The sequence below is a fragment of the Mustelus asterias genome, chromosome 19, assembly GCF_964213995.1.
Source record: "Mustelus asterias chromosome 19, sMusAst1.hap1.1, whole genome shotgun sequence".
Lineage (NCBI taxonomy): Eukaryota > Metazoa > Chordata > Chondrichthyes > Carcharhiniformes > Triakidae > Mustelus > Mustelus asterias.
In genome coordinates this window covers 56,447,226-56,468,219 of record NC_135819.1, presented here as the reverse complement: position 1 = coordinate 56,468,219, position 20,994 = coordinate 56,447,226, and the positions used below count along the sequence as shown (strand labels likewise).

Sequence of the window (20,994 nt, the reverse complement as noted above, 5' to 3'; positions counted from 1 at the left end):
TGTTGCATGATCCTACTGAGAAACTTGGGCGGAATTTTCCCGTCCTGCCTGCCACGGGAATCGTAGCGATCATGCAAAGATCCATTGACCTCAGGCAGGAATTGTCAGCCTTGGCGCGAGTGTGGCCGGAAAATCCCAGCCAAAATTGTCTTTGGGAGCTATATCACAAGACCTTAAAATATAGGAGCAGATTTAGGCCACTCGGCCCATCGAGTCTGCTCTGCTATTCAATCATGGCTGATATTTTTCTCATCCCCATTCTCCTATCTTTATCACTCCTATTAGAAGATCTGTCAAGCTGTGATTTCCTTATTATATATATGTTTTATATATATATATATAATATATATGACCTTATTATATATATTGACTGTATAACGTGCAAGAAAAAATACTTTTCACTGTATGTTAATACATGTGACAATAATAAATCAAATCAAATCAAATCAAAAATTATTTTGGTTTAATTGCCAGAATGGCTGGTGACAGGTTGAAGACAGACTTCAATCAAATAGATTTACCATTGTTTCAAGTGTAAATTTGGCGACATTTAAAGGGATGGGAACAATTCAAGAGCACTGTCCCAACAGAAGAAAAACATCTCTGAGCATCTTTTGAGAGCCATTATCATCCATTGTTCTACCTAAGATGCAAAAGTAGAAACCAGCATCTTTCAGAATCAATACATTCCCTTAAATGTGTGAGTTGAGTCCAATATTTCAATAGAAATTCTATGTTACAGTAATGAGTAGAGCAAGGAGGACTTTGTAAACCTCAGAAACTGGGTGGCAGGTTTCAGACTACCTCACAACACAGTGAGACATCTACTGAAATATTTTCTAATATATTGGATGCATGGCTGTGATATGAAAGCCAATCACTCATTACTGGCAACACCTTTTCCTCATTAATATGTTCCCTCCAGTAGATGAATGAATTGCAGCCAGATAATCATTGCTCCTCATTTATATTGTACTTCTCCAGATGATGTGGAGATGCCGGCTTTGGACTGGGGTGGGCACAATAGGAAGTCTCACAACACCAGGTTAAAGTCCAACAGGTTTATTTGGAATCACCAGCTTTCGGGATGCTCACCTGATGAAGGAGCAGCGCTCCGAATGTTTGTGATTCCAAATAAACCTGTTGGACTTTAATCTGGTGTTGTGAGACTTCTCTAGATGAGATACTCAAATAACCAAGAGAAAATCATGGCTGTCTTTAGAAATATTCAGTAATATTTATTTATTTGTATTTTGGTTTAATCTTTTGGGGGATACAAGGGAAGATCTGTCTTTTAAACCTTTACTAGTTCAGTAGCAGTTTATTTTTACTCCAACAGGTCGGATAAGGCTTCTAAATATACTGGATAGAGAAACGCACGATACTTATACCCTCACTGTCAAAGCTGTGGACATGAATAATGATCTTCAAATAGATCCACTGAGACAGAGAAGCAGCTCAGCGATAGTAACTGTTAATGTGATGGTAAGATACCATTCTGTCAAAACCGAACTCTAGATTATATTTTCTCAATGCAATTCAACCAAAAACATTTAAACTAAAGGGATTCATTGGCTTGCTTACTTCTGCATAGCTCATTCCATTATGCTCTTTAGTGACAATTCACAGTTACAGAGATCTTCTGAGATCCTTTGGAATAGATTACCAGTACATTTAAAACCTATAAACTGCGTTTTGAGGCATAGAACACCAAGAGGCACAAACCAATCACCACTCGACATCAACACTGTTGAACCTGATTCAGAATGCAGGCGCTGGGAGCATTGGCCTAGTATAGAGATATGTTTAACTGGTACTGTAAGGACAAAATACTAACTAGATTTAGTATTCACCTCATCGTCACTAGTTATCCTATAATTTGAGGATGATGTCTGCTCGGGATCACGATGTTCTGCCATGGTTTTTATGGGATTGAACAGCTGATTCTTGAACTGCAGATCTTTGGGCTGATAGGACAGGATGATCAGAAGGATCTGAAGTGCAGGATTTGCTTCCTTTTCTTTCATTCTCTGCTGCCGCTCTGTCTCATCAATGAGATGTTCCTCATTCTTTCACAGGATGTGGGTTTCGCTGACTAGGCAAGCATTTGTTGCCCATCCTTAATTGCTCTTGAGAAGGTGATGCTGAGCCATCTCCTCAAACTGCTGTAGTCATAGAAATATAGAGCATGGAAACAGGCCCTTCGGCCCAACTCGTCCATGCTGACCAGGTTCCTTAAACTCAACTAGTCCCATTTGCCTGTGTTTGGCCCATATCCTTCTAAACCTTTCCCATTCATGTACCTGTCCAAATGTCTTTTAAATGTTATAATTGTACCCACCTCTATCACCTCCTCTGACAGCTCATTCCACCACCCTCTGAGTGCAGGTGTCTAGTACATCTGGTGCAGGTACACCCACAGTGCTGTTAGGAAGGGAGTTCCAGGATTTTTACTCAGTGACAGTGAAGGAGCGGCGATATAGTTCCAAGTCTAGATGGTGTGTGGTTTGGAGGGGAGCTGGCAGGAACTGGTGTTCCAATTGTGACTCAAAGCATGATGCAGCTTGATGGACAAATTGTCACCATTTTGAACAATCAATAGCAAGGTCCTCAGAGTTATTAATGCCAATGCTGCCACACCTTAAAGAGCGTTTTAGAATGTCCTTAAGAGATTTCCTTTGTGCTCTCTTGGAACATTGGCCACTTGAGGATTGAGAAAAGGGGACCTGGTGGGGAGATGCTTTTTGCCCATCTGGTCACAGTGTCCGGTCCATCAAAGTTGATTTTGGAGGAGATTTGCCTGAATGCTTGTAGAGCTGGCTTCAAGAACACTTTCATTTGTTCGACATTCCTTTGGGTATTGACCATGCAACAGCTGGGTATATCACTGCCTGACTAGTGGGAATGCTCAATCATATAACTCCACTCACAAAGAATTACCTTTGGATCCTGTGAGAGAAAATACATGAAGCCATCTGTCGAACTCACTCATTTGTGTTTATAATTACAAGTGACAGAATTATACGAGAGATATAGAATGTGATGGGGGAAATAAGGGCCTGGATGAGAGATAAGGGTATCAGTAATTAACAAAATGTGCCAGGGATCTAAATATGGGTGAAGTTTAAGTTTATATATTACTGTCACAAGTAGGCTTACATTAACATTGCAATGAAATTACTGTGAAAATCCCCTAGTCGCCACACTCCTGCACCTGTTCTGTTACACTGAGGGAGAATTTAGCACGGCCAGTCACCTAACCAGCACATCTTTCGGACTGTGAGAGAAAACCGGGGCACCCAGAGGAAACCCACGCAGACATGGGGAGAACGTGCAGACTCCGCACAGACAGTCATCCAGGCCGGGAATCAAACCCCGGTCCCTGGCACTGTGAGTGTTAACCACTGTGCCACTGTGTCACCCCAGGTAGAGGTAGAGATTTTTAAAGCGTTTCCCTATAAATATTACTCAGTCAGGTCCACATGCACAATCCTTTCAAATGTACAAACATCTGACTGCTCAAGTGTTCAATTCAGTCTCAATGTATTCCTAGAGTGCCATCTAGTGATATCTCATGGCATTTACATGTCAACCTCACAATAATTATGGCTTCAGTATTAATGGTTAAGGGAACAGCATGTACAAGTTTAAAATAAATTATGGGGATGCTGGAATCTGAAACAAAAACAGGAAATGCTGGAAAATCTCAGCAGGTCTGACAACATCTGTGGAGAGAGAATAGAGCCAACGTTTCAAGTCTGGGTGACCCTTCATCAGGGAATGTATAAGTTCTCTCTCTCTTCAGGTACCATGTCCCAAGAGGGCATTGACGATAATGGACCTCCTTATGTTGGTCTAATATTATGCTTGACAAGGTACTGAAGTGGCTTGTTATTGCCTTTTACAGATTCCGGCTGATCAGTAGACTCTCCCATTCTTATCTCCTGCTATGGGTGTATTGGAAAGATTTTAAGGTTCAGAATCAATCTGTTTAGCTAAGCCATGTATGCACCTTCAATGGCCATCAAATCCCAGAGTGAGATTGGAAGCAAGAGTTCCAGGCTCAGTGACCTGGATGCTACCCACTACACCACAAGATCTCCGACTGTAATATGTTACGAATATGTTAATATGTTATGAAAATATATCATGTCAGGTGCTTGGTAGTACAGAACTTGATTATTGATGAATAAAGTGTCATGCTCTCAAAACTTTTCATCCTGCACTCATCAGGACAGATTCACAAGAATACCAAATCTCAAAAGGAACAAAACTTTATGTTGCCTGAGAAAAGGGTGTTGACGAGTTGGCAAGTTGATTATGATTGGTGGTGGCGTTGCCATGGAGAATGCACCAGGGAACAGTTAACTGTCAAGCCTATGTCTAAATTTAAATCAGGCAGGTTGACTCTTATTGGTCCAAGAATTGTCATGGGGAATGAATCAGGGAATGGCTGACCTCCAGGCTTTTGTCTAGATGAAAAAGATGCAATGAGTGGACATACGCCTTCTGTCTGCAAAGGACAGTCCTGTGTGTGAATTATGTATAGCTTCTAGCCTGTGTACGTGAGCACATTACGAGCCTGACTGATGGTCTTAAATTGATGTTTGTGCAATTTTTAGTACAATCAGGATTGTTTAATAAGTGTTGTTCAATCATGGAATCACATCTCATGTTGGACACTATGTTCTGAGTTTGGCAAGCATGGGCTGGTTGAGCGTGGTCAGTAATATACCTGTTGCAAACAGCTGAAGGGACGTGCTGTTTGGTAGGATTCACCTTTGAGATGTACCACCTACATACTGGCACCGAAATTCAAATACCACATAACTCATTCTGGTAGGCAGAATGTATTTTTGTCTTGACGGCAGCATCCTGCTGGTGGAGAATACCACTTGTGGCATAGTAAGAGCGTGGAACAACTAGCTTCATCTGTTGCTCAGATTTTTGAGGCACCTTACCTGAGCTAGGCTGGGGGGCACTTCTCAGCACTGAACGTGGTGGCCTGAGGCCAGTCATGAATATGCATGATATACAGCAAGTGATGATCAGACTGGGGTAATGACTACTCCAGTATATCACACGGACTTCCCTGAACACCAGGAAACCTAACAGCACTTTTGCATGGGGAAATAATGCTCAACGCAGGCAAATGGGTTGGGATTGCATCGGAATTGGAGGAGCAGAGAATGTCCTTGGGAATCGGCCATGAAGAGAAGAATCTCAGCCAATGAATCTTCACCCAACACTTATGAGCTATGATGTGTCGCCAAAGACTAGGAGCCATCTAAAAGCCAAAAGGGAAGAAAAATAGCAGAAAACTGAATTTTACCCTCCCAAGATATATTTTCTCTTTCCTCTTCAAGAAAGGAAAAAGATTTCCATTCATGCTTTTCACAATCTCCTGGTGTCACAGAGTATTGTATAGCCAGTAAAGTACAGTTACTGATATAATTTCTTTTATTCATTCGTGGGATGTGGGTGTCGCTAGCTGGGCCAGCATTTATTACCCATCCACAATTACCTTTGGGAAGGTGGTGATGAGCTTCCCTCTTGAACCACTGCAGTCCATGTGTCCATACACCCACAGTGCTAATGCTGAGGGAATTCCAAGATTTTGAACCAGCAACATTGAAAGAACGGTGATATATTTCCAAGTCAAGGTAGTGAGTGACTTGGCAGGGAACTTCCAGGTGGTGGTGTTCCCATTTATCTGCTTTCCTTGTGCTTCCAGATGGTAGTAATTGTGGGTTTGGAAGATGCTACCTCAGATGCCTTGCTGAGTTCTTGCCATGATGGTACATATGGCTACCATTGTATATCTGTGGTGGAGAGAGTGAATGTTTGTGGATGGGGTTCCAATCAAGTGGGCTGCTTTGGCCTGGATGGTGTCGAGCTTCTTGAGTGTTCTTGGAGCTGTACTCATCCAGGCAAGTGGGGAGTATTCCATCACACTCCTGACTTGTGCCTTATAGATGGCTGACAGACTTTGAGGAGTAGGGAGGTGAGTTATTTACCGCAGAATTCCTAGCCTCTGACTAACTCTTGGTAGCCATAAGTATGGCTAATACAGTTCAGTTTCTGGTCAATAGTAACTCCCAGTAAATAACAATTATAACACCATGCATTTTTAAGAGAATTCTAGTTGCAAGCAGTAGCATCAGATGAATAATAGCAACTATTCTGTGTCACAGCCAGGTGAGAAGAGATGAACTCATTCCCCTCCCTTCAAACTATTTAAGCTGTGACAATAAGGAACCATTTAAACAAGGTTGTCTTCAGTAAAGAAGGAGCAAATTTATTAACACACACACACATACAAAAACACAAACATACACACACACACACACACACACCAAACACACAAACAAACACACACACACACACACCCACACCAAACACACAAACAAACACACACACACATACTAGAGACAAGGAAAGTTAGATTCCAAGTGTCCTTTGATTGTCCTTGCGGTGTAGATTTTTAAACATTGTGGCCACTTTGGGTTCGCTGGTTTCTCGGATGTCACATGCAGAAGATATTGCAATTATTAAGAGATCTTGGTTCACTGGTAGGTTTCTAGTAAAGTTGTCTTCCAAACTGGGTAATACAATTGTTCTGAAAGAGAGATAGAGAGAGGGCCCAGTTTTCATCCTGTCTCTTCTGCTAAAGTCTTTCTTGCAATCTCGCTGCAATCACTGCAGTCTTGCCTTGAAAACATTTCACCCATTGTGGATTCCCAAGAGGGTGGGCCGGTCTATAGCAGCCATTATTTTAATAACATTTGCATTTTAATGCCTCTTCCTTCATGACGAGTTTCGATGGATGTCTGGGTTGTAGGAAATGTCTCTTTGCACTCCGCTTTGTTTGTTTACCTTCACCGTGGAAGTTGGCCTTGCCTTTTTAAGTTGTTTGTTCTATCTTGTTTCAAATTGCAAAATTTCCAATCAGTTAAAAGTCAGAGTCATATTTTCAAAATTAAAGTTGACATCTATCATGGATTCTTACTGTGATGAGGAGGTTTAGGAATGAGACCAATAGCTGGCACCATTATAGGATAAATGACATTTTGGAAGTCCAGTAACATTTTTAGATTGGGCTTGAAATTTATGGGGCAATGGGGATCTAGAGTGGGGAATGTGACTGACGGGAATGCTCTACAGAGAGCTGCCACTGGCTTGATGGGCCAAATGGCTTCCTTCCATACCTTAATGACTCCAAATACTTTTCATTAGACTGAGAGAGTAATTCTGTATTCATGAACTGCTCTTTACTTGATGAAGCCATCATATTTTAATGGGTTGAAGCTGCTTAATTTACAATGATCAACTTTATTTTTGATTTATTTGCTTGAATTGATCGGTGTTGAAAATTAATTCTGCCCTGTTATTCATCACCCACGTGCATCTCTCTCACTGTCGCTGCTGTTGCTAATTAGCTGTTTGAATTCCAGAACGTAAATGATGAGCCTCCAGTGTGTGAGCCAGAATATTATGAGAAAACCATCTATTCCACTGTCACATCCCCGTTTATCCAATTGCAGTGTTCTGACAAGGACTCGCCTGACCATGAACTGAGCTATTCAATAGTGGGAGGTGAGCCTGAATTTTGTTTATTTCGGGAATGCTCTTTGGAGATTGATGTTTCTGGTTTTTTAATAAAACGCCTTCATTAAAATTGATTGAAGCCTAAAGGCAAGAAGGGATCTATTTGTAGAAATAATAGCCGGTAATTTCCGGCAGTTCACACCCCGCTGTCACTGCAATCGAGGACGGAGAATCTCCATTTACTCCAATGGGACCAGAGAATCCCACTGGTGTAAACGGCCGGAGTGAACACCCGTAAAATTCCAGCCAACATGGAAATTCCTTGACAATTTGTATTCAAAATTGCGCCAAAGTTTCCACCTAGCCGGTCGGAAAATTCGCCCAAATTTCCTGAAGATCTCAGTTGCCCATACCAGAACATAAAGCCAATGTAAACCAAGCACAAATATAGATGTCCCCTCACCAATAGGGGTAATAATGAATCTACCGCTACCCTCTGCCATGATGCTTCACTCTCAGAAACCCTTTGGGCCAGATTTTTGTACAGGAGACAGGTATCAGGAGTCAGGAACTTTCTTGATCCCCCACAATCCCACCTCCATCCTGGAGAAGACCACCCACCCTATTCTCGTGTTGGTGAAGCAGACATGGACTGGAGATAGGCCGGCTGCCTTCAAAGGCACACGTGACTCAGCAAGGGAGATAGGCAGATGGTGAGACCAGCAGCTGAGAAGCCCACCTCTTTTTACTGGGGCTTTGGCCCCATTGTATTCATGGTTGTTAGGCCCTCTGAATCTCACCCCATATCGTCTCAACTAAGCATTCATTATGAGGCCATCTGGCAACTGTATGTACAGAAGCAGGGTGAACAGATGGCCAAACATTTGTTTTGCCAGATGGCCTCATTATGTATGTAGAACAATATTATATTCATTCTGAAACTCAATTCAACAGCTTCGATCTTTATGGATAGGTGTGAGAAGCAAGGAAGTACAAAAGACTTTAAGGGCAATGAGACTGACAAAATGTTGGTTAAATACAGTGCAGGTCTTACTACAAGAAATTCAAAACAATTGCAGAAAATTACTATGACATGCCAGACATCAGTCATCCTGTTATCAAGTTACTTTAAGATCTACAGCCCCTATGCTAACAAATAGGACATTGGAACATAGGAGCAGGTGTAGACCATTTAGCCCATTAAGCCTGCTCCACCATTCAATACGATTATGGCTGATCATCCAGTACAATGCCTTTTTCCACACTATTCTCATATCCACTTATGTCATTGGTATTTAGAAATTTCTCACTCTCTGCTTTGAACCTACTTAATGACTGAGTTTCCACAGCCCTCTGGGGTGGAGAATTCCTAAGATTCACAACCCTCTGACTAAAAACATTTCTCCTTATCTATCCTAAGTTGCAACCCCTTTATTTTGAAATTGTGCCCTCTGGTTCTGAACTCCCCAACCAGGGGAAATACCTTACCTGCATCTACCCTGTCTATCTTTCAGGATTTCGTAAGTTTCAATAAGATCACCTTTATTTAGAGAATGCAGGCCCAGCTTCTTGGAGCTTTCTTCATGGGACAGTGCTGTGATCTTGAGAAAGTCTGGTGAACCTCCATTGTGCTCCCTCTATGCAACAATATCCTTTCTAAGGTAAAGGAATGAAAACTGCACACAGTCCTCGAGGGACCGTCAACCAATCTCCTATACAATTGAAGCAATATTTCACTATTCCTGTACTCAAATCCTCTTGCAATAAAGTCTAACATACTATTAGCCTTCCGAATAGCTTCCTGTGCCTGCATGTTAACTTTCACTGACTTACTGATGAGGACACCCAGGTCCCTTTGTATATCTATACTTTCTAATCTCTTACCATTTAAGAAATACTCCCACCTCACAATATTTTTCCACAATATATTCCATTTGACATGTCCTTGCCCACCCGCCAAGTCTATTTAAATCCTCTTGATGCTGCTTTGCATCTTCCTCACAAGACATGTTTCCTACTTAGCTTTGTGCCACCCGCTAACTTGGAAATTTTACATTTGGACTGGTGTCAGTGCAGGAAACCTTTCTAAGCCAATCTTCTGAATAATTGGGTGAAACTATGTAATTGTTTTGGTAAATGTATCTCAGAAATACCATAAACATTTAAGAAAACTTATGCTTGTTGGTATTTCAATATTAAACTGACATGAATCAGTCCACAAAAATTACCTTACAAAAAGTCATGCCATGCCATTGTTACACCTTAATTCCATGACACGTCCCAAGAAAGTTCAAAGCAAAATACTGTGGATGCTGGAATCTGAAACAATAGTAGAAAATGCTGGAAAATCTCAGCAGGTCTGACAGCATCTGTGGAGAGAGAATAGAGCAAACGTTTTGAGTCTGGATGACCCTACGTCAGAGTGTGTCATCTAGACTCAAAAGGTTGACTCTATTCTCTCTCCACAGCTGCTGTCAGACCGACTGAGACTTTCCAGCATTTTTTGTTTTTGTCCAAGAAAGATTAAGTCAATGAAGTTTAGATTGTAGAAATGTGTATAACATTGTACATGATTTGAATTTTGGTTGATTTCTCAATTAATTGAGGGATAAATATAGAATCATAGAATCCCTACAGTGCAGAAGGAGGCCATTCGGCCCATCGAGTCTGCACCGACCACAATCCCACCCAGGCCCTATCCCCACATATTTTACCCGCTAATCCCTCTAACCTACGCATCTCAGGACTCTAAGGGGCAATTTTTAACCTGGCCAATCAACCTAACCCGCACATCTTTGGACTGTGGGAGGAAACCGGAGCACCCGGAGGAAACCCACGCAGACACGAGGAGAATGTGCAAACTCCACACAGACAGTGACCCGAGCCGGGAATCAAACCCAGGACCCTGGAGCTGTGAAGCAGCAGTGCTAACCACTGTGCTACCGTGCCGCCCCCCCAGGGCACTGGAAATAACTTCCCTGCTCTTAATATAATTCCATGCGATCTTGAACATCTGAGCACGCAGAGGATTTTATCCAAGAGACAACACTTTCAGCCCTGTACTGGAGTGTCAGCCTTGGGTTTTGTGCTCAAGTCCTGGAATAGGACTCGAACCCAGAACCCTGTGTACACTATAACAAATGATGTAATTTGCTGAGTCATCATCAACTTCAATAAGGGAGTTAGGGCGATGAGCTCAGGATGATGCAGGACATGGCCGGGCAAGCCACTTCTGTTCTGTTGAAAAATACGCAGGAGCCTAGCTACATCCTGATATAATGGGATATATCTTCAGCTTACCACATGGGCATGAGAGATGGTCATTGTGGATCAGCCACCTATTCTGGAAACAGACTAATTCATTGACTACCTTGAACATCAGGAGGTTTCTATAAGACCAGGTCAGTTTCACACTTGAACAGCGAATAGAAAACCCATCCCAAAAATCCATGATTTTTCATGTCAGTGTGATGTTTTGGTAACTATTCTGCAGCAAACGTGGAAAATCTGTTTGAGCTTCAGAGGCCAGACAACAATCCTGCAAAGGTGGCCTCCACTCAGAGATTTCAGTTTGAGGTATTTCAAGGCATTGAGCACTCCAAGGAGTACACGCTGCTGATCCAAGTGACAGATGAGTTTGGTGGGGATAAACACCAGCGACTAACTTCAACAGTAACTGCGGTGATACATGTGGTGCCATGGACAACCACCCAACCTACAACTGCCACCAGCACAGAGGTAATATTTTCTCTTTGTAACCATTCTAAAAATACACAGAGATAGGGAGGATTAATGGAGAGATAGCGGATGCTATACTGAATTCAAATATAGTAATTCTATAACATGGTTATAGACATGTTCGTATTGTTTTGCAACGTAACTGTGTGGTGATACTATGTGGACTATCACAAGGAGACAAGAAATAGGGCCTAGGTAGAGTGGATTGGAAGGCCTTATTCCGGTTGAGGGGTCAGTAATCAGGGGGCATAAATTCAGGATAAAAGGCAAGAGGCTTAGAGGTGAATCAAGGGGGGATGTTTTCACCCAAAAAGCAATGGTATTCTGGAACCCATTCTCTCAAAGGATGGAAGAGGCAGAAACCCTCATAACATTTAAAAAATAATTGGAAATGCATTTGAAGTGCCATAATCTACAAGGTTACAGACCAAGATCTGAAAAATGGGATTAGCCTGGATAGCTCCTTGTCGGCCACCGCAAACACAATGGGCCGAATGACCTCCTTCCACGTTGCAAATTTCTATGATTCTAGGGAAATGTGTGCACTACTACAGGGAGGTCTTGCACTAATTATCACAGCTGACTTTAAATGCCTGCCTACCTGGATTTTCACTGGGTGGGTTGTGTTAAAATCACTCCTGTAGATTTTTCACTGAGTCTTTCTTTTTACATCTAACTTATTTGGTGGGAGGGTGAGCTGTGAGGAAGATGCAGAGATGCTTCAGTGTGATTTGAACAGGCTGAGTGCGTGGGCAAATTCATGGCAGATGCAGTAAAATGTGGATAACTGTAAGGCTATCCACTTTGGTAGCAAAAACAGGAAGGTAGATTATTATCTGAATGGCTATAGAATTAGAGAGGGGAATATGCAATGGCACCTGGGTGTCCTCGTACACCAGTCGCTGCAAGTAAGCATGGAGGTGCAGCAGGCAGTAAAAAAGGCAAACAATATTTTGGTCCTCATAGTAAGAGGATTCGAGGACAGGAGCAGGAATGTCCTGCTGCAATTATACAGGACCGTGGTGAGACCATACCTGGAACGTTGTGTGTAGTTATGGTCACCTTATCTGAGGATGGATGTTCTTGTTATAGAAAGAGTGTAGCAAATGTTTACCAGACTGACTCCTCTGACGCATGGGGACAGATTGAGTCAGTTAGGACTACATTCATTGGAGTTTGAAAGAATGAGGGGGGATCTCATAGAAACCTAAAATATTCTAACAGGACTAGACAGGTTAGAAGAAAGAAAGATGTTTCCGATGGCGGGGGAGTCCAGAACCAGGATTAACAGTATGCGGATATGGGGTAAACCTTTTAGGACTAAGATGAGGAGAAATTTCTTCACTGGGAGAGTGGTGAGCCTGTGGAATTCACTACCACAGAAAGCAGTTGCAGCCAAAACGGTGTTTGTTTTCACGAGAGAGTTAGATGTAGTTCTTGGGGCTAAAGGGATCAAAGGATATGGGGGCAAGGCGGGATCAGGCTATTTAGTTGGATGATCATAATGAATGGTGGAACTGACTGGCCTACTCCCATGTTCTGTGAATCTGGGGTTATTAATAAACCCGCCAGAGCTGTATTTATTGCATGAATATGATGATGAACTTTTTACTAGCACTTCTTCCTGGCAACTGGTAGTTTGCAAAGCGACATTAGAGGGTATTAATCAGGTAACTATTTTAAAATTGTACTTTAAGTTCCTGTATAGAGTGTAATTGTTGGATTCCTCAGTAGTTAGGGAGAGGGTGATATTCAAGATCATTTCTATTTACATTTAGGGAAAATGAATAAAGTTAATTGTGTTGAGATAATTCCAACACATTGGGACATTCTTGCTAACAATTAACTTGGACAATTTTGTCAGTTTGCAGATTCCTCACTTTGAAAGTAAAAGATTTCTGCCTCTCAATTAATTTCTGATTCTTACATTAGAATTTGAAAGTTTGGGAATGATTGATGCACATTTCTTTGGTGAAGGATTTTAGCTGTGATTTTTAATAGCATTCAGACTAATTGATACTGATTCTCTTTTCCTCAGTTCACTACCAGTGTGTTAACATTAACCTCCTTTTACTGGAGTCCAGAGCGATGGTTCATTGCGGTGCTGACTCTTGCTGGAGCTGTGACGGTGCTTCTTGTTTTTGGTATCGCTTGGGTGTGCTACCAATGGTAGGTATTGCACTGTTCCATTTTCTTCCATTTTTGGATTTCCTGGGCATTTTTGAATTGCATTAAGAATTCAATATGTGTGACAGGCTGGAATGAATGAAAACAGAGAATATTGGAAATGCAAACATCTGAAAGACAAAAATAGGTGAACATATGGAGAATAATAATTAGTTAGAGCTGTTGAGCTTGACAGAAAAATTACTGCTATCAAACCAGCCCAATCGGTAGGAAGTCATGTGTTAATCACCATTGTACTGCATTAACATGACAAGGTTTGCTTAACCCAGTTGCCTGTGACTGAAGCGTTCTCTTCTGTACCCTGTGTGGACTGAGTACCCGACCTCTACCTCATTACCTACTGGCATCCTCTTTCCTCAGCTGGAGGCTAGTCGAACTGTAGGCAGCCAGAGTGTGTGCCTTCCACCTGGCATGACCTGAACCCACCTAGATTTTGACGGAGCTTGACAGTGCAGACACGGTTGTTGCCCTTGGCTGGAGAACCTAGAACACAGGGGCACAACCTCAGGATGTGGGATTGATCATTTAGGACTGAGGTGAGGAGAAATCTCTTCACTCAGAGGATTTGAGTCTTTTGAATTTTCTACCCCAGGAGAATTGTGGATGTTCCATCTCTCATCACATTAAAGACTAAAATCGACAGGTTTTTGAACTTTCAGAAAATGGAGGGGTATGGGGAGCGGGGGCAGGAGAGTGGAGTTAAGGTCAATGGTGAGCCATAGTCATACTGAGTTGGTGGAGAAGGCTCAAGGGGCAAAACACTCTACTCATGTTCCTGTTTCATATAATCTTACATTCAGGTCATCGAGGTTAGATGTTTTGCCAGCACAGGCCTACCTGTTGGAAGGACCTATCACACGGAACACCAATCTCCTTTGTAGGTCAGGGAGTCCTACAGGATTTGTAATGAGCTCCTGTCTGTTGTCCAGAAGCTGCAGCCAGAATACCTTTAGCCCTGGAGTTCCATTGCAGGAACTGTTAAAATCAGAAAAGAGCACCAACTTCTTGGCTGAAACTCTACTATCTCACCCATCCCAGAATCAGGCCGGGCGAGGTTCCCAGAACAGGAATCTCCATTGGCCTCGGGTGGGATTTTACGATCTCGCACGAGGGAGGGCGCAAAATCCCACCCTTTGTGTCCTCCGGGGCCTTGTGCTTTTCCCCTTTCATGTCTTTCAGTGTGAGTGGAGCAGGTGAAAGGCCTACTTCTTTGGGATGCGCACCTGGCCAGCATTGGTAGAAGCATGAGGTAGCAGCTACTGTTATATGCCGCCTGCCTCATTTAAATACCTTTCTCCCCATGGTTACGCCTGCTGGAGGTGTAAGCTCTCCACAACTCGAGAGATTCCCAGAAAATCACCAGACACTTCAAAGGAATGCAAGGCCTAGGATCTCAATCCATTTTCCTTTTGCTCTGTACTCAGGAAATGAGGATTCCTCAGCCACAAAAGCAGAGTATTTCATTCCCTTAATGATCATTCCCACCCCACCTCCCCCCGCTCCCCTGACTGCCTGATCCTTGTGAGTTAATGAGTGAGGAGTAAATTCTGAAATGCTATTATTCAATCAGAGTCGGTGTTCTGTAATACGGTCTTGTTAAAAAACCTCTTTGTCTGTCAGCATTTTGCTTCTGCAAAACATTACCTCATTCTTTTCTGTCACATCCATCGTCTTATAATTGAATAATCTGGTCGCCTGATAGCTTTTCCTCACAAATCACTCAAAATGGCTTCAAATGAAAAAAAAGGTCAGGTGGTTTATTTTTAATACCTAAAATTTGGGCCTGGATTTTTCTTCCCAAATGCACCCCACTTCAGGCAGAGCAGAGAACCTGAAAGAAATGTAATGTGCGATGTCTCAAAAATGCCTGTAAAAATCTTCTTCTACCCATCTGTCCACCCTGCTGCATGTACACGGAGTAATGTGGCTCTGGTCTAACTCGGCCCGGTATTTTCCTGCATTTCCACCTCAGGAAACATTGCCTGTAGAAAGATTTGATGTTGATTTGATTTATTATTGCCACATGTATTAGGATACAGTGAAAAGTATTGTTTCTTGCGCGCTATACAGACAAAGCATACTGTACATAGAGATGTAAAGGAGAGGGTGCAGAATATAGTGTTACAGTCATAGCCAGGGTGTAGAGAAAGATCAACTTAATGTGAAGTAGGTCCATTCAAAGGTCTGATGGCAGCAGGGAAGAAGCTGTTCTTGAGTCAGTTGGTATGTGATCTCAGACTTTTGTATCTTTTTCCCGATGGAAGAAGGTGGAAGGGAGTATGTCTGGGGTGCGTGGGGTCCTTGATTATGCTGGCTGCTTTTCCAAAGCAATGGGAAGTGTAGAGAGTGTCAATGGATGGGAGGCTGGTTTGCGTGATGGACTGGGCTTCATTTACATAGAATCATACAGTGCAGAAGGAGGCCATTCAGCCCATCACATCTGCAGCAACCACAATCCCACCCAGGCCCTATCCCTACAACCCCATGCATTTACCCTAGCTAGTCCCCCTAAAGGGCAATTTAGAATGGCCAATCCACCTAACCAGCATGTCTTTCGGACTGTGGGAGGAAACCGGAGCACCCGAAGGAAACCACACAGACACGGGGAGAATGTGCAGACTCCACACAGACAGTGGCCCAAGGCAGGAACCAAATCTGTGTCGCTGGCACTGTGAGGCAGCAGTGCTAACCATGTCGCCCCCTTTGTAGTTTCTTGCGGTCTTGGACAGAGCAGGAGCCAGACCAAGCTGTGATGCAACCAGAAGGTGCTTTCTATGGTGCATCTGTAGTGCCACTGGCTTCTGTGCTGAAGTCCAGAGGTGGAAACCCTAGTTAAATCTTCCTGTGAATCAACCGGTTTTCTTTTTAAATGTTTGAATGGATTTAGAAGTTTTTTTATTCATTTGTGGGACATGGGCATCGTTGGCTGGCCAGTATTTATTGCCCATCCTTAATTGCCCTTGAGAAGGTGGTGGTGAGCTGCCTTCTTGAATCACTGATACAACTGAGTGGCTTGCGAGGCCATTTCAGAGGAGTTGAGTATCAACCATATTGCTGTGAATCAGGAGTCACATGTAGGCCAGACCGGGTAAGGACGGCAGATTTCCTTCCCTAAAGGATATTAGTGAACCAAATGGGTTTTTCCAACAATCAACGATGATTTTCATGGTCATCATTAGACTTTTACTTCCAGATATTTTTTATTGTATGCATATTCCACTAACTGCCGTGGCCAGATTTGAACCTAGGTCCCCGGAGCATCAGCTGAGTTTCTGGATTAACAGACTAGTGATAATACCACTAGGCCATCGCCTCCCCCAAATAATTAAGAATTAAGTGTGCTGGTTTTCAGAGTAAATCAAGTGGTAGGTAGACAAGACTTTTCATACAGGTGAGGTGTGAAGAAGCTGAGTTTGCCACTCAGTAAGGGAGTCACTCTTGGCGACAGTCCCGCAGCCTGGGAGGCCTGATTGGAGAGGGGGGATTATTTACTCACACCCTGGATAATGAGGCCACATTGTAAATCAAGAATAGGTGCTCACCACAGTTTCAATAAAGCCTTGTAGGCTACGTTCATCATTGAACAGACCACCGGGGGGAGTTCTGTCGTCGAGATTGGATAGCTTAGGGAGCTCCAAAAAACAGCCTGGCAAGAGTGTCCAGAATCATAACATCACAACATAACATTTACAAAGGGATTAGACCCAGAACATGGGTAGGAAAAGTTAGAAGCCATGCACCCTGTGACCTTAATGGAGTTATCCTAGAGAGAGTGGATGTTGCACAGGATGATCCTTGCCAATGGCAGAGATAAGCAGGAAATTGTGGAAAATTATTTGCAGTAGATATTAGACAACCCATACCCAGAAAACACAATGTTCTTGAAGAAAATCATTTTTGGTCGTTGACGAATGTGCAAATTTCAAGACATTCGGTACTCTGAAAGAATTAATCTGCCCAGTTTCATTTCAGTGCTGTACACCAGTAGCAAAACAAACTCATGATGTTTTTTTATTGCAGTTCACTACTGTTGTGAATAGTTCACTTTGAAAATTCTCCCTTTTTTCTGAATCTGATTGCACTTTAGTGGCCCAAAAGGTCAAGCTTACACAAATTTCCTCTTTTCAAATACGTTATGTTGTCGACATCAACTATCCTTAGCACCAGCAATGCGTTTTAACATTCTCTTCCACAAAGGACTATTCCAAACCTATGATGACATCCATCCATCTTGGGAGACAATGGACTGTATCCAGGGTATCTGTCATTGCCTCTTGTGGCTGTAGAAGTCGATTCATGAGTCACTTATGCAGCTGGAACAGATAAATAGCAACTGGCCCGAGGGTGCTGCTGTTTTTTTTCCCTTCTGGTGGGCTTTTCCAACATCTGGTCCTTTCCCTTCCCCTTGACTTTATCCATGTCCTTCCTGATTGCTTGTCGCCAGGTGATTCCGGTCAGCAGCTAACACTTCCCACATAACGACTCTGATTGTGGTGAACTTAAGACTCATTTACAGGCATCCTTTTATTGCAGACCGGGTGACCTGTTAGTCTCATGCCAATGGCAAGCTCGCCTTTGAGCATGCCTTTGGCAGGTGGTCATCATTCATTCAGCTCACATGGCCAAGTCAACAGACTCGCAACTGACTCAAGGGCAAACACGCTGGGGAACCCTGCACACTGGTGTACATCCATATTTGACAACTCTGTCTGACAGGAGGTGCCCAACATTCATCAGAGGCAGCAGAGGAGGAAGCTGTTTAGCTGCTTTTCTCATTGTCCATGCCTCACTGCTGTAACGGGCGGTGCTCTGAGCACAAACCTGGGGTACACAGAGAGCTCTGTATTTTCAGTTAGTTTGCTGTTGGTCCACACCCCATTTTTTAACTTGGACAGGCCAACTGTGACCTTGGCAATCCTGGTGCTGATTTCGACATCAAAGGACAGGTTGCTGGTAATTCTTCATCCAAGATATGTGATGTTGTCGAACACCTCCAGAGTGAGCTTGTCAATGTAGATGGATGTTGGAGTCTCTGTGTCTAAGTCCATAACTTTGGATTTCTTGATTCTGATTGTTGGTCCACAGTCCTTACAGGTTCTCCTTACCTAAAGAACAAATATGTAAGATGTTGCAAGTGAACTTGAGTATAGTGATGCGCTATATAACACACGAGAGGCTAGATGTACTCGGGAAATAAAGGCTTTTATTGCCAACAATAACAGAGCTACCATATACAGTATACGATCCCAGACTAAAGGGTCACCAGGCAGAGCAGTGACCTTTATACCTCTCCCAGGAGGCGGAGCCGACTGGGGTGTACCATAAGGACTATATTAACAGGTAGAACAGCCCAACCCTAACCCCAACAGTAACATATATACAGACTCATAGTACTGGCCAGACCATGGCTCAGCACTACTTGGTGGGAACCAACAATGGTTCACCACATATAGTAACATCTATTAACAAATAAAAATAAAAATAAAATGGATCCCGCATAATAAATTTTCACAAACACACCAGTATGCAAAATTATCCAAGATTTGCTGACTTTCACTTCATTATGTTCTTGAATTATTTTTCCTCGCCAGGGGTGGTGGTGCAGGCACATACAACAGGGGCGTTTAAGGGGCTTTCAGATAAGCACATGAACATGCAAGGAATAGAGGAACATTGACCAAGGGCAGGCAGAAGGGATTAGTTTAATTTTATATCATGTTCAGCACAACATTATGGGCCGAAGGACCTGTTCCTGTGCTGTACTGTTCGATGTTCGATGTCAATCTTGTGTGAAGAAAACTCTTGTTAATGAAAATCTCATTGCACTTTCATGTGCTTGGAATTTGTGTGTTCCTCCCCCTCCCCCCGCCGGACTATAATATTTTGAGCTGGAACTGGGTTCTGCAATCTGTACATGTGAAATATGTCGAATTTCCTCTGATGGTAGCGTTGTGATGGAACACTTTTTCCTTTTCATAATTTTTCAAACTTATTTGAAGGAACACAAGGACAAATTCTTTAGTGATGTGCCCTTTTGTATTGAATCTACTTAAGTAGCAATAGATACGGTTTGTGTATATGTTCGTCAGGGTGAACATGTGCATGTCATAAAAATTTTCCCCCCCATTAACATGCAGTTGGTGGCAGCATTACATTGCCTCCAGCAATAGAATAAAATAGCTGCTTTCTTTGAGCTTCTGGAAAATCAACTTAGAATGACAATGCTTAGGCTGAGAGTTCTTCATGAATGAATTTATTGTATAATTAAAGGTATGCGAACAATATAATTCAGATATAATTGGGTACAGAGTTAAACTGTAACAAAAATGAGCGATACTTAATGCCTAGGTTTCAGCTAGTGTTACTCTACATCCTCTTCAATAGTCTCATTCTGTCCAATATCCTCTTCCTCTTCCCCTCTTCCACTTTTATCTCAGAATCTCTCTTAATTCTCATTGCTTGACCCTCCTACTGAATTTACTTTGGTTATTATACTCAGATCAACTGAATTCATTGGATACAATAATCCAGCTGATGCCTAAACAGTAATTTCTATTGGTTAAGCCTAACTTCCCTACTTTTATAAAGTGTATGCTTTTTAATCAGCCTTTTAACTTGGCCTGACACTTTCCGTGATTTATTTAAATAGCATGCAATGTTTTAGAACATTAGTCTGAACTAAATGATTGGACGGTGAAAGAGGTACCATCTATCCTTTATGTATTCTCTGAAGAATTTGTCATAACTTGTGAATACTCAATGAGGTTTTGTATTTCAGGACTCAATCAGTCACAAAACAGCCGAGATCCATCCTGGGACAGTCTCTGCCTCCAGATGAGGTAATGCCATAAGCACGGCCGGATGCATTCATTTCTCCACAATAAAGGAAGATTTCTCCAGGATCAAGTGACAAAGCGTTTTATGAATGCAATTATTATTTGACTTTGCAACACTTAGTGCACACTCTGTCTACGTTGACCTCTGCATCAAGCACATCGAATATTAACTTTGCGGTTCAGTGATACAATTCACTTTGGAGAGAAATTTATCATTCCCCACTCTGAGAATAAACGTCTTCTTGTCTCATTTGAGGATCAGTATTGTTAAACTTATATCCTGCAGTTCTGTGTTCATACTTTAAATAACCTGTTTACATCATCATTATTGGTATCTTCCCTTGTCGAATTTTGTTCACACCTTCATCTAGCGGCTAATAAAACCTTTTCCCTCAAGCCCTTGCCAATGTGAGGCCCTTGACAACAGCAATAACTGGGTTGGGCAAGTGGAATTTGAATCAGGATCCAGTTGCATTTAGCACCTGTCCTTTTCAGTGCTGATCAAAGAGTGAAGGCATTGAGGGGCAGATGCACATTCCACAAATAGGTGGACATATTGTGAAGCCAAGCAAGTAAGGGAAATAGATCACATGATATTTTCCATTGATTATGTTTGAGTAACGATGCATCCAAGGGGCACCTGGTGAATCGATTGTGCAACAGAAACTGAGCTCGGAAAATTGGG

At 42.5% G+C, this 20,994-nt stretch overlaps 1 protein-coding gene across 1 annotated transcript in view; it reads left to right on the top strand.

Annotated features, from left to right (window-relative positions):
• The window catches only part of LOC144507608 (cadherin-23-like), a 74,078-nt gene extending 53,494 nt beyond the window's left edge, over positions 1–20,584 (top strand). The window contains exons 28-32 of the mRNA XM_078234762.1: positions 1,340–1,485; positions 7,455–7,596; positions 11,042–11,286; positions 13,325–13,455; positions 20,252–20,584. Coding sequence (XP_078090888.1) covers positions 1,340–1,485; positions 7,455–7,596; positions 11,042–11,286; positions 13,325–13,455; positions 20,252–20,324 — 737 coding nt within the window. The 3' untranslated portion in view covers positions 20,325–20,584. The remainder of the gene's footprint in view (positions 1–1,339; positions 1,486–7,454; positions 7,597–11,041; positions 11,287–13,324; positions 13,456–20,251) is intronic.
• The last annotated feature ends 410 nt before the right edge of the window (positions 20,585–20,994 follow it).